At 43.2% G+C, this 14,231-nt stretch overlaps 1 protein-coding gene across 1 annotated transcript in view; it reads left to right on the top strand.

Annotated features, from left to right (window-relative positions):
* Tln2 (talin 2) overlaps window positions 1-14,231 on the top strand; it is a 401,603-nt gene that overhangs the window by 246,761 nt on the left and 140,611 nt on the right. Inside the window, exons 10-13 of the mRNA XM_051197857.1 lie at window positions 5,263-5,326; window positions 6,318-6,422; window positions 10,488-10,643; window positions 13,998-14,099. Coding sequence (XP_051053814.1) covers window positions 5,263-5,326; window positions 6,318-6,422; window positions 10,488-10,643; window positions 13,998-14,099 — 427 coding nt within the window. The remainder of the gene's footprint in view (window positions 1-5,262; window positions 5,327-6,317; window positions 6,423-10,487; window positions 10,644-13,997; window positions 14,100-14,231) is intronic.

Here is a 14,231-nt window from a genome sequence, read left to right as displayed (position 1 = left end):
TAGAGGCAGAGGCAGGGGATGAGGGTCAAGGGTGTTCTCAGTTATTTAATAAGTTTGAGGCTGCAAGCAAATGTTTTTGTTTTTGTTTTTACACAGTATATTTGTCCTTGTTTTATGTGCATGGATATTTTGCTTGTGTGTGTATGTGTAAATCCCAAGCGTGCATGGTAACTGAGGAGGGCTAGAAGAGAGCATTAGAATCCCTGAAACTGGAGCTGCAGGTGGTTGTGAGGTGCCATTCAGGTTCTGGGGATTGAATTCCAGTCCTCTGCAAGAGCAGTAAGTATCTGAACTGCTGAGCCATCTCTCCAGTCCCAAGTAATCTCAAATAGAAAAGGCATGGGGCATCACATTTCAGAATGTATGAAAACACCAGTGACTTCTCAGAGGAAACAAGACATCCCAGAACATGCCTCTTCACACCCACAAAGAAAAACTGGATACATTATTATCCATAGATACAGAGAGGCATAAGAGTATGTTAAAATGTATGTGAGACGTAACTCCAAGAAGGCAGCTACTATCGGAGACATCAAGAAGGAACCAGGTTTGATGGCATATTCCTGCAAACTCAGGACTAAGAAAGTTGAGACAGGAAGACTAAAAGCTCAAAGTCATCCTTGGCTACATAGTGAGCGCAAGGCTATCTTGGGCTATATGAGACACTGTCTTAAAAAGAAGAGATGGCTCAGTGGGTAAGGATACATGTTGCATAAGCACAAGGATCTGAGTTCAGATCCCCAGCAACCCTATGACTATCTGAGACAGAAGGATACCTGTAGGCTGCCAATCTAGCTCCAGGTTCATTTAGAGACACTGCTATTAAAGGAATAGGACAGAGAGTGACAGGATAGGACACCCCTGTGCATGTACCACACAGTTGCATACACAAACACACAATAAATCAAATGTACTGTTAACATGGACTTCTTCATCACAGGCTGTTATTGAAGAGACACCATGACCATGGCAACGCTTCCAGAGGAAAACATTTAATTGGGCTGGCTTACAGTTTCAGGGGTCTAGTTCATTATCATCATGGTGGGACATGGAGTTGTGCAGGCCGCCATGGTGCTGGAGAAGGGGCTCAGAGTCCTACACCTTGATCCACAGACAGTAGGAATCTGTGACCCAGTGGCCATACTTGAACTTATAAGACCTCAGAGCGTGCCTCCACAGTGACACACTTCCTCCAAGTAAACCACACCTACTCCATAAGACCACACCTCCTAATAGTGCCACTCCCTTTGGGCAAAACATTCAAACACATGAGTCTATGGGGACCTTACCTATTCACATCACCACACAGGCATGTGAACTATGGAGAATAAACTTTTTATGACATGAAGTATTTCCCAGTTAGCATCATGTTTCAAAAGATAGTTGCAGTAGTCTGGATTTGAGATAGGATCCTGGCCTACACATAAAGGTTGGAGATGGAGCAGGTGGCAAAAGGCAAATTACTAGGTGTGCACACCAGGGCGAAAGGTTCTTTGCATCTGTGCGAAGAGAGTGTCGTGCTGGTGTAGGGTGGGCAGCAGGGAACAGGTAGAGGAAGGTGCTGAGTCACTATTGCTGGCACCTCTGTTTCCTGTGTGGTTGTTCCAGTGTTTACCGAGAGAACAAAGCGAATCTGGGTTCTGAAAGACTTCAGAGTGGACTTGGAAAATTTCCCCCACAAACTCTAGATAATCCTACTGTCAACAAGCAAAGCTCTCGTCGCAGTGGGAGGCCCGGAATCAGTTTGAAAGCTGGCTCCAGTTCAAACAGTATTTCCCCTCCCGAGCTAGTGTGCTTTTGTGGAATCTTTGGCTAGAGCCCGTGTTTTCAAACTAACCTTGGAGGAGGCCTTTCAACCTGGGCTTTTAGTCAGCTGTGTCTTCCCCTTGCACCTCACCGTCTCTGCCCCACTGCATTAAAAGTAAGATCGAATAAGTACTTGTCTGCAAGAGTGTTTCCTTGTTGCTTCTACCTACTTGCAGATCACAGCCCAGAGCGATCCTGCCAGGCTTGTTAAGTGAGGACTGGTATGACTTTCACTCTGTTCCTTGACCAGCCTTCTGAGGGCCTGGCTTACCTGCCTCATGATGTCCAAACTCAAGAACACAGCAAACCAGCAAGAACTGGGTTAATCCATCCCCAAGCTGGCCTGAGTTCTAGGGCCCTGGCCTGGGCTGGCATGAAAGGGTGTTGAGACTTGTTTCGGAATCACAAACTAGTTTGGGAACCACTGTGAGAGTGACATAAATCTTCAGTACTTGTGCCTTTTCCAGGCTGCCATGATTAGCTGGTCCCTTCCACACTTCAGGGATTGCCCATCTGCTAGACTTAACTAGAGGGGTCTTTAGGAGGCCATGAGGCCATTAAGACCATGTAGACAGGACCACAGGATACAGGCAAGGCCCTTATAAAGATGAAGTATTCATCTGCTATACTCAACACCTGGGTGAGCACTCAGTGTCCCTCTCAGGAGGGTGCAACCCTTTCCAGATGACTGAACATAGAATCACCTTGATGTCCTATGTCCTGAACTGCAGAACTATGAGGCACGAATTTCTGCTCTTTATAAATGTCACAGACTGTGGTGGTGCAGAGGGGTCCATGTGTCTTTCTCACCCTCATCTTTAGATGGTCACTTTTTGTGACCACTCTAGGCATTCCCAACTCACCCAGGACTTCCGTCAGGCTGTGGTCTTGCTGCAAGTCACTAGAGCTTATCCAGGACTCTCAGTCACACAGACACTTCGATCTTGGAGTCTGGAGTCAAGTCTGAGTCTTCTGGTTTGTAATTGAAACTACCTGCCCACTTCTTGTGTTTTCTCTGTCTCCCTGAGAACTAGGCTTGCTGACATAGGCCACAGAGCTCTCTACTGCGCCTTTTAGCAGTCCCAGTGAGGCTGAAAGGTGATGTTTCTAGCCGGTCCCTAGCTTGTGCTGATGCTGCTGGTCCAGGGATCACACTCAGAGAAGTGTCTAGGATACCCACTAGAGATGCTATTGTTATTATTTGGTGACTCAACATGAAGACTGAAGTGAAAAACAAAGCTGGTTTTCTAGTGTCCTTCTTGGTCCTGCCACTTCGCGCTACTGTAGCCTTTGCTTGATGGACCCTTCAAATCTCTGTTTGTTCCCTTTTCAGTCCTCGTTCTCCATGAATTGGACACATTCTTGTCAATTAATGTCAGCTACAGCAACTGTCTTTGGTCTTGAGGTGATAGAACCCGTCTGGAGGTGCCTATTGCCCCTTTGGTGGCAATCCTAGGACATATGGGGACAGTTCCCCCAGCAGTAGCAGCTTCTGTGTGTTTGGGGACTCTTCTGTTGGAACTGCTAGTTCAGGAAGCTTCAATTTTACATAAGAAAAGGGGGTTTAGTGTGTCTACAATAAAATAGTGACCAGCCATTGAGGAGAGTCTGCCTGTTTGATAACGTGGATGAACCTGAAGTCATGTAGATGAAATGAGCAAGATGGAGAAATGAGGAGGGAAATGGGACTCATTGACAGAACACCTGCCCATCCTCAGATGTGGGACCGGACCGGGAGGAGGCGGGCAGAGGGAGAGGAAGAAAGCAGGTAGAGACGGCAGGAAGATAAATTCCAGGGTGAGGGTGGAGAAGATGGAGAGACGATGGAAGTCAAATAGCAGTTTCAGTTCTGTGGACCAATGACTAAAGAACAAATGTCCTTCACAAGGACCCTAGTTAATACTGTCTGTAGTGAGGTAGTCCTTCTGTAGCTCTGACCACGCCCATTGGGGGGTGGAGCGATGGGCGGAGGTGACCTGAGGAAGGAGGTCGGAGGGGGCCAGGAAGGCACTCTCTCTTTCTGGCGTGACTCAGACAGGAGAGGATCGGGTTGAATTTCCTGGTGTTCATCTGTCTAGGTTGTAAGTTATTTCTCCCTGAATAAACATCTATTCGGCCTATTTGTTTATCCTGATCCTTATTTACCGCAATAACTGTCTACTGGAAATTTGCTAAGAAAAATTTTAGGTACTTTATCCCTGACATACATTAACATTGTGAGGTGATAGATACACTAATTTGCTTGACTGTGGTAATCCTTTCAATATGTCTGTGTCTATCAAAAATATTGTATACCTTCAAATATAAACAAAAAAGGTAATATTGCAAGTTTCATAAAAGGAAAGAAATTGAAATTTTAGTGAACATCTGGGTTTGAGACCAGATCTGATTTTCTTCCTAATCATTCTTTTCTAAGTCCAGCAGCTTTCTAGGCATTTTAAAAAAAGAAATCACCTGACCCGGTGTCACCATTCCTGTGTGACTGGGTGGTTCCCTTCCCTTTCCTTCTCTCCTCTCTGCAGCCTTTGAAACTCTGATCTCATAGGGTACCATGAGATTAAAGGGTAACTTGTAGGTGCCAAATGTGCAGTGCCTTAGTCAATGTCTCTGAAACTGGTGGATGAGTGAGTTGGGGCTGGCACTGTGGCCTTGGGTGACTCATTCACAATGGGATCCTTTCCTCTAGTGCTTTGATCAGAAAGTCTCTTCCTAACCCATGCAAAAGTAGAAGAGAACAGACACTTCCATACATGTGCTGTGACACGTGTGCCCGTACACACATAATGCATACACAATCATAGCAGCATGTTATGTGATGGTAAATTTAAATATGACAGTCAACATTTTTGGTTGATATTTTCTTTTGTTCATTTCCTATTAATGTATATCTCACTAGGGATGGATGGTCCAAGGACTATTTTTCCAAAATTTCTTAGGCTCATTATTTTTCTTGTAGTAGTAGTGTCAACACAATGTACATTTTTAAAAGTTTGTGCCAGTGTGCTTTAGAGTTTTAGCTATTTCTTTGCAATTTTGTGTGTTCCCCAATGAAAACCTTAACGCAAGGTGTGTTGAGTAATCTGATTCCGTCCGGTCTATTCTTTTGTCTTTACACTTTTTGAGATAAAATGATTTTGCTGTAAAAATGCTTTCTTCCCTGTCTTGCAAAGGGACTCATGCTGTAGCTGCATGTGTTGGCCACATTTGTCTTTCCACCTGATGGTGCATGCTGGGGCCTTCCTCCTTTAAATACATCAGTTGCCCAAAACCCCCTTGGTTTTTGTTTTTGTTTTTTGTTTTTTGTAAGTGCATCCGGGAATGCTGCCTCTTCATATTGTGCCATGAAATGCTAGCAATGTTGGTGACTTAACTGAGAGTTTTACCAACAGTCTCTGCTCTCCCTGCCCCACAGAGTGTTATAAATGCTGTCTCTCCCCTCCCCCCTCTCTTTCTCAGTCTAAAGGAATTCCTACCAAAAGAATACATCAAGCAGAGAGGCGCTGAGAAGCGGATATTTCAGGTATTTGAAATGTAGAGAAATTTGTTCTTTTCCTTACCCCTTGTCCTCATTCATGCTCATGAGGCACATCCCACACATGATAGTTTAGTGCCCCATGCATGTGTTCTTATATAATGACTGATCGGTGACTCAAGAGGAGAGAGGCTGACAGCTCTCCTTTGGACAGATTTATTATCTTAATTCATACTTTCTTGCTAAAGGTTACTTAGCTCTTCTGAGAAAAAACGTGCATGCATTTAATTTCAAAGGCATTATTCCGGTAACACTGAAACAAGGTGATGGGCCATTAAGCTGCACTGGGAAAGACACAAAGAGCTCCTTTGTCCTGAGATTTGGTTTTTGAAGCTATATTTGGGGAGCTTGGGCTTTCGAAAATCTTGGATTATTTTTAAAGTCAGTGACTCGTCTATCTTAGACAGTCAACAAGAAAAGCCCAGCTATCCACATGACCTTGAAACACTCTAGGGAATCCATGTTCTCAATCTTCTTTGATTTTGAAATGGAAATAGAAGCTAAAAAATTAATTGTGTATATAAAACATTTCTATCCAATATAATTTCCAAATAAAAATAATATTCGGACATGTGTATGTCTTGCTCCATGGAAAAGACATATTCTGAATCGATGTTAGAGGACACCTACCTGTTCTGAGAAGGACATCTTTCTTGCTATCACTTAAAATATGAACCCTGGGCCATTTGGGATATTGGGACCTTTGAGGATCAAATTGACTTGTGGCAGTTATTCCTGCCATGCTGAGTATGGGCGTGGATCCTTGCACTCTGCTGTAACCTACTTGGGAAGCTCTGCACCTGAACTTCCCACAGGCTCTGTTTGTTCCTCAGTCAGCAGACACCCATGTCCTGTAGGAGAGATCTGATGCAGAAATGTCACTCATTCCTGGTCCACAGGGACCTCCTCTCACCAAGTCCACCCAGTGGAAGGCTACAGTAACAGATCCTCACCCCCACACCCACTGTTGCTTTTGCAGGAACATAAAAACTGTGGAGAAATGAGTGAAATAGAAGCCAAGGTCAAGTATGTCAAGCTTGCCCGGTCCCTCCGAACATATGGAGTGTCCTTTTTCCTGGTAAAGGTGAGTGGCCAGGGTGGGGGTGTTTACCTGAGTCTTCCTAGTCCCATTCAGTAAAGCAGTAACTTGGTGAGAACTCTTGCACAGACGGATACAGCATCTAGCCAATCATGACCCAATGTAACCCCAGCACTGGGCTGATGAGTTTGAGCCCTGCTGTTACAGAGAGCCTCCAGGCAGCTCTGCAGTCTAGCCGCTGCTATTCTGACATTCCTGAAAGTCAACAGACTCAATGCCCTAAAAGTCCTCTAGAATAGGCGATCATGGTTGACCACTGACAACCAAATTGAATTCATGTCATGTATATCATCCTTAATTTGAAGCTGACCCTTTGTTATAAAGAACTGAATTCTTCTCAGTATCCTTTGAGGACCTGAGGGTCATAGAGTGCTTTGTTCTCTCCCATTTTCTACACATGCTCTAGCAACACTGTGGCCTCCTCTTATGTGGATCATTTGGTCAGTTGGTCTGTTTGTCTGTCTGCCTGCCTGTCTGCCTCCCTCTCTATCTTGAGACAGGGTCTCATTATGCAGCCCTGGCTGACCTTGAACTTGAAGGGGGGGACTGTCTCCTGACTACTAGGCTACCACCCACGATATTAAAGATGCTTTTTTGTTGTTTTCATTTGGTTTGGTTTTTTCAAGACAGGATTTCTCTGTGTAGCTCTAGCTATCTTGGAACTCACTCTATAGACCAGGCTATCCCTAAACTCAGAAATCTACCTGTCTTTGCATCCTGAGTGCTGGGCTTAAAGGCATGCGCCACCACACAGGACCCAAAGATGTTTTTGAGCTTAGACATTTGTTCCCGTGGTGACTTTACCATTTGTTCACAGCTTCCTTAAACAAAGTGTCTTAGGGCTTTTGTTGCAGTGAAAAGACACCTTGACACACAGCAACTCTTACAAAGAAAACATTTAATTGGGGTGGTGGCTTACAGTTTCAGAGGATCACTCTATTATCATCATGATGAGGAGCATGGTAGGGTGCAGGCAGACGTGGAGCTGGTTACATCTTGACCAGAAGGCAGCAGGAAATTGATGTACTGTCTCACTTAGTGAAGCTTGAATAAAGGAGACCTCAGAGCTCACCCCCACAGTGACACACTTCCTCTGAGACCACACCTACTCCAACAAGGCCACACCTCCTAATAGTGCCACTTCCTTTAGGGGGGGATTTTCTTTTAAACCACCGCACAAATAGTGTCTTCATTTACAAAGTGAAATATGAGGACAGTAATCTTGTGGAGTCTGAAGTCTGTGGGTGATGTGCATTTTAGTGAGCATCGGGCCTGCTGTAAGTGTAAGTGCCCAATGTCAGGTGTGGGTACACTCCCCCCAAACATGCATTCTACGTGAATGTGAACATACACATACTTTACTCAAGACAACTGTGTATGTCTATGTATTTCAGCACATACCACTGAAAAGTTTTTCTTCCTGATAGTTCTACCAGTTCAGCAATAGTAAACGAAATTTTAGCAATAAAGAAAATAGCACAGGAGACACAGCATCTTTTCCTGTAATGTACACAGACTTCTTAAAAGATTTGTTTGATGAGCCAGGTATGGTAGCTGTAGTCCCAACAATTTGGAAAGGAAGGAAGATCCAGAGTTTCCGGTCATTCCTGGCTACATAGTTCAATCCAAGGCTACCCTGGGACCTGATTCTCTTATATATAAATTTTATGTTGTTGTAGGACCATTTATCCTGTACTTCTTGCTTTATAAAGTCTGTTGTTTTCCTACTATTTTTTTATGTGTTGTATGTTTCCGTGTGTGTGTGTGTGTGTGTGTGTGTGTGTGTGTGTGTGTGTGTGTGTGTGATGTGCATGAGGTGCCTTTGGAGGTCAAAAGAGGTGGTCAGATTCCTTGGAACTGAAGCAATGGGTTAGCTGTCATGTGGATGCTACGATCCAAACTCTGTTCTTTTGCAAGAGCAGTAAATGCTGTCAGCTATGGAGCTATCTCTCCAGCCCCACAAAGTGATTTTTAAACATTGTAATACATTTCTTGGATTGTCATACTTTATTTATATAAAGTCTTCTGTTATTGGAAACTGGAGTTCTTTCTAGCCTTTCACTAGGACAAGCTCCACTTGTGTTTCCTGAGACAAAACTATGACATATACTTAAAATTTTAAATTCAAAGTGTTCCTAGAGGCAACCTATGTCAAAGTGAAAACAATTTTAAGCCTTTGGATGGGTAGGTATTGCCATACTCTCTTCTATAAAGGGTTGTCATTTTTAAGGTGTGTGTGTGTGTGTGTGTGTGTGTGTGTGTGTGTGTGTGTGTGTGTGTGTGTACATGCATGCAGATGTTAACTTAGTGCCTGTGAAGATCAGAGCCCTCAGATTCCCTGGAGCTGAAGTCACAGGCGGTTGTGAGCTACTTGAGCTGGGTTCTGAGAGGCAAACCCAGGCCTTCTACAAGAGCAGTGTGTGCTCTTTACTGCTGAGCCATCTCTACAGCCTTGGGCCCTACCATTTTTAGCTTCTGTTAATTATGATTCCTTTCATACCTTCTTCAGTTCTGAGAACTCATTTTTAAAATCTGTTTGACAATAATGAAATTTTATTTGGTGAATTTTTATTATTATAACTACTTTCTGCATCATTTTGGAGAGGTGTTCTTTGCTGATTTACAGGAACACTTCACAGATCATATATAAAGTTGTTGACTGGCATGTGTGCTGCAAGTGTTTATTCTCCAGCCCTTTACTTCCTAATCTTTCTTACCATGAGACTTCCTTCTTGTGACCTTTTCCTTATCCCTCTGTCCCTCCATCTTTGTGCCTCCCCTATCCTGTATGCTTGTGCTCTCTCCCTCCCTCCTCCCCTTCCTTCCCTCCTCCCTTCCCCTCCCTCTCTCATCCTCCCTCCTCCTCTCCCCCTCCCTCCTCCTTTCCCCCTCCCTCCTCCTCTCCCCTTCTCTCTTTCCCCCTCCCTCCCTCCACCTCATTGGCGTGTCCTCTCCTTACAGTTCTTTCTCTTTTCCTTTGTTCTTATTTCAATGTTTTCACTGGAACAACACTTCCTAACCCAGAAGTCTCAAAAGATACCCACCAGCCAGGTGCACACCTTTAATCCCAGCATTTCTGAGGCAGAAGCAGATGGATTTCTGTGAGTTTGAGGCCAGCCTAGTCTACAGAGTGAGTTGCAGGACAGCAAGGACTCTTTCACAGAGAAATCCTGTCTCAAAAAACAAAACAAAACAAACAAACAAACAAACAAAAAATGCCTGTGTTCTTCCTAAATCATTAAAAATGATTTACTGTAAGTGTGAAGGAAGAATCAGTCATCTCAATAGATAAAACCTATTTTTAAAAACTATTAATCATTAATGTTGTTTTAGAATCACCTGTAACCCCAGCACTTAGGAGGCTGATACAGGATGATTGCTATGAATTGCAGCCCAGCATGGGCCATATATCAAAGAAACAAAATTGGAGATAGGGTAGGAGAGATATGCTCGTTGCCCATTATACCTGTATGAAAATCACACAGCACTGCAGCACTGTTCAATGAATATACACAATAACAAATCTTCATATGCTAAATAATGCCCTAAAAACAACACCACAAAGAGTCAAGACCCGGAGCTGTACACAAGCAAGCACTACAATGTAAATGGATTGCAGAGATGTTTTTGAAAGGGGAAGGATCTATACCTCCTTAAAATAAGATCCTAATTGGGCCATGTGGGTTCACTTTAAGGCTTTGAATTCTACATTACCCATCTTTGGTTTTTCACATCCCCCCCATGCTTCCTGGGATGGTAATGCCTGGTTTTCACCTCCCAGTTTCTTTCTGGGTGTCTGTCCAGTTCAGTCCCTTCTTTCTGACACAGTGTTGTTGCAACCCCTCCTGCTGATAGTGCTCCTTTCCAGGAAGCAGCACTTTGCTGAACCCATCCAGAGTCTGGTGACCTCCTGCCCCATCCCTTTGTCTCAGAGGTATTCACCTGGCTTTTCTAACAGCCGTATCTATCCAGTTAACAGACTGCAGGTAAAACACACTAAACACAGTGTATTCTAGAAAGGCTGACGACCCTTGGCCTCCCTCATTCCAGGAAAAAATGAAAGGCAAGAACAAGCTGGTTCCCCGCCTCCTGGGCATCACCAAGGATTCCGTCATGCGGGTGGATGAGAAGACCAAGGAGGTGTTGCAGGAATGGCCACTCACCACAGTCAAGCGCTGGGCAGCTTCACCCAAGAGCTTCACACTGGTAGGAACAGCAAGACACTGAGGAGACTGATATGGTCCTGGGTAGTATTGGAGGGCAGCCCGTGGGTATGGTTGGTCTTAAAGGCCTGGCATAGAGGGGAAAGGTGGTACAGTCTATGGGCATAGAGGGCAATGGGGCAGAAGTCAGTGGCTGAGCCGCACTGGGATTCTCTGTGCACCATTTCTCTCGTGTACCCAAGTCCTCTTGGAGTTCATTCACTGAAAGTGAATCATTGACTGAAAGTGATGCTCACCAGGGCGCTCAGCCATGTGCTCCTGACATTATCTCATGTATCCTGAAAGGGAACTTGTAACAGTAAGACTCATGTGGGAGTCCTCCTCACAGTTGTGCTATTGTGCTGAGGAGCCCAGGCTGCCTGGAAAGAATATAGACTGTATGTACATATTGTAGAAATCTGGACCTTGTTGAAGCTACCTCTTCTCTCTGAGCCCTTATTTCCCCAGCTTAAAATGGCATAGTAGTAACTGCTTCATAGTTTGTAAAACAGTACAAAAGTCATAGAAAACAAGTGACTATTCCAGGCTTTCTGACCTCTACTTCAAAAATTGCTGTTAACAGAATATAACTATGTAGCCATCTAGGGACACATTTACAGGTGAATCTTAAAAGTGCAAGTAGTTTGCCAAGCAAGTTGAGCAAGAAGAAAAATAAAGTACTGGAAGTTGTTAACTACAGAGTGAAGTCTTTGGAATCTTTATTTCCATGTACATATTGTTAGATAAGACACTTTATAAAGTATAAAGGAGTTTAGAAGTAATGATTGGTTTCTGTTCTTTTTCATTTCTGTTGCTGTAATAAAATAACCTTGACCAAAAGCAACTTCAGTCCATTGCTGCAAACAAGTCAAAGTAGGAATTTAAAGCAAGACACCCAGAGGCAAGAACAGAGAGAGAATAAGCACATGGAAGCTTGCTTACTTGCTTTTTCCTTTCTTGTACTGTTCAAGACCCCTCCCCACCACCACACCTAGAGAATGGTACTGCCCACAGTGGGCTGGATCTTCCACTTAACAAATAGGACAGTCCCCACAGACATGCTCACAGGCCAACTCAATCTTTGTAATTTCCCAATTGAAGCTCTGTTCTCAGATGATTCTATCTTGTGTCAAGTTCGCAATTAAAACACATCTGAGGCAAGAGAGACTTGCAGAGGACCCAGGTTCAATTCCCATAACCCACATGGTAGTTCACAACCACTTCTGGAAAGATCTGGTGCCATCTTCTGACCTCCATGGGCACAGAGCATTCACATGGTGCACATACACACATGCAAGCAAAACATTTATAAGATAAATAATGAATAAATCTTGAAGGCATGTTTAAAACAAAATAATAATAAAACAAACTATCATAGTTGATCACAGATTGGTAGTCCTAGAAGAGTTGTTAGGAACCCTTAGAATCTGCACCTTTTGTAGCCAGCTGTAGCTGGATAGACCTACACAACCCCCATACATGGGTGTTCATTCTCAGAGAGCTGTGACCTCTCCTTCCATTATGGGAAATGATGCAATATTTCTAGATTTTAAAATTGCTATACATACAAGCATGATATTTAGGCATACTAGAAGAAATTGCTTTAAGACTTTGGAGTGGTACCATGGGGAAAGGCATTTTAAATTGTAACATCTGTAATCATTAGCTTGTTTAAGTGTAATACCTCTGTTCCTGTTAACTGTTAGAAAAATCTAAGCCTCTGTGTGAGAGGCATCTACTCCAGTGTAGAAAGTGTTCAACTCTTTAATTATAATAATGACTTTTTTTTATTGTTGTATCAATAAAGAAGATGGTTTATATACTGTGTGTGTGTGTATGTATGTATGTATAAATTTTAAAGCTAGGCAGAAATAGTTAAGTTTGAGAAAACTGTCTTTGTTATATATTTTAATATCATTGGTCTTTTCAAAGTAGTTCTAAGTACTTAAAAAACAAAATTTAAAAAAAAAAAAACAGGATATATTCATAACAAGCTCTTTAAGGCCTCACCCAAAAGAGAGCATGTTCTCTGATACTTCACCAAGTTATAAATTAGGTAAAGACCTCTCATGAGGAGCTTTTGTTACGGTCCCAGGTTTTGATGCTTTCCTGCTGATTGTCTGTGATTGATCTCTGCTTTGCTTCTCTTGTGGTCAGTTGTTTGGAGGCTTCCCTGTTGTCTTTCTATTATTGATTTTCAGTTGGATTCCATTATGGTCAGAGAGCATGCTGCAAAGTACTTCATGGTTTCGTTTTGTTTTGTATATTTTCCCTTTTAGATGTTATTTTATTTTATGTGTGTGAATGTTTGACTGCTGTGAAATATTAACTTTATAAAGATGTATTACATTTGTTTTTATTGAAGAATATTACTTTAACCATGTGAAGGTGTGTTATTTTTGTTATTGATGTAAAGATATGTTGCTGTTTTACCTTGCCTGCCTAAGGCACCTGATTGGTCTAATAAAGAGCTGAATGCCCAATAGCTATACAGTAAGGGGATAGGTGGAACTGGTGGGCAGAGAGAATAAGTAAGAGGAATAATCTAGGCTTGAGAAAGAATGAGGGAGAAGGGGGGGGCAGGCAGGCAGGCAGGCAAGCAGGCAGGCAGGCAGCCACCAGCCAGCCAGACAGACACAGAGTAGGATATACAGAATTAAAGCAACGTTTTAAAAAGCCCCAAGGCAAAACAGAGATGAAGAGAAATAGGTTAAGTTATAGGAGCTAGTGGGATAAGCATAAGATAAAGCCAAGCATTCATAGTTAATAGTAAGGCTATGTATCATGATTTGGGAGCTGGTTGGTGGCCCAATAGAAACCCTGCTACATTCACCTGCAAGTGATTGTGCACCTTCTAGGATGCTCATGGTGGCCTGAAGAGGGCACTAGATGCCTTGAGATAACAGATGTCTGTGAACTTCCATGTGGGTGCTTGAAACCCAACCCAGATTCTCTGCAGGATCAGCAACTGCTCTTGACCACTGAGGCATCTCTCTAGCCCTTACCTTATTTTTGTTTCTTTGTTTTGAGACAGGTACTCAATATATAGCTTTGGGTGGGCAGGAACTCAGTATTAGACCAGAGTCACAGCCTCTGCCTCCCAAGTGCTAGGACTTGGTGTGTGCTACCCTGCCTGACTCACCTTATCTTTTTGATACACTAGGGGTCTGATTGTTCTCTCTGAGGGCAAAAGGCACCTGTCTGCAATGCTCACTATTGAGTTGAAATTTCAGTTTTTCTTTGGATGGAGGATAGTGAAAAGTGAGCCATGTCACAGAACTTTATGGCTGCTCTCCGAGGCCACAAGATGCCTGGTAGATCTAATACAGCTGTGTTTCTCCTAATGCTGCTCTTCTAGGATTTTGGGGAGTACCAGGAAAGCTACTATTCAGTGCAAACCACAGAGGGGGAGCAAATATCACAGCTGATTGCAGGGTACATTGACATCATCCTCAAAAAGGTATGTGTTGTGTTGATGAAAACCAAGAAAATCATGAATGGAGCCATGTTAAGTGAAATCCTTATTTGAAATGTTTGATTGGCAGGTTGTGTCTTCAACATTAAAATTGTTTGTATGGGAAATCTCTGGCCT

Source organism: Phodopus roborovskii, unplaced genomic scaffold (assembly GCF_943737965.1).
Source record: "Phodopus roborovskii unplaced genomic scaffold, PHOROB, whole genome shotgun sequence".
NCBI lineage: Eukaryota > Metazoa > Chordata > Mammalia > Rodentia > Cricetidae > Phodopus > Phodopus roborovskii.
The sequence above is the reverse complement of the archived record's forward strand: the minus strand, read 5'-3'. Positions and strand labels throughout refer to the sequence as shown.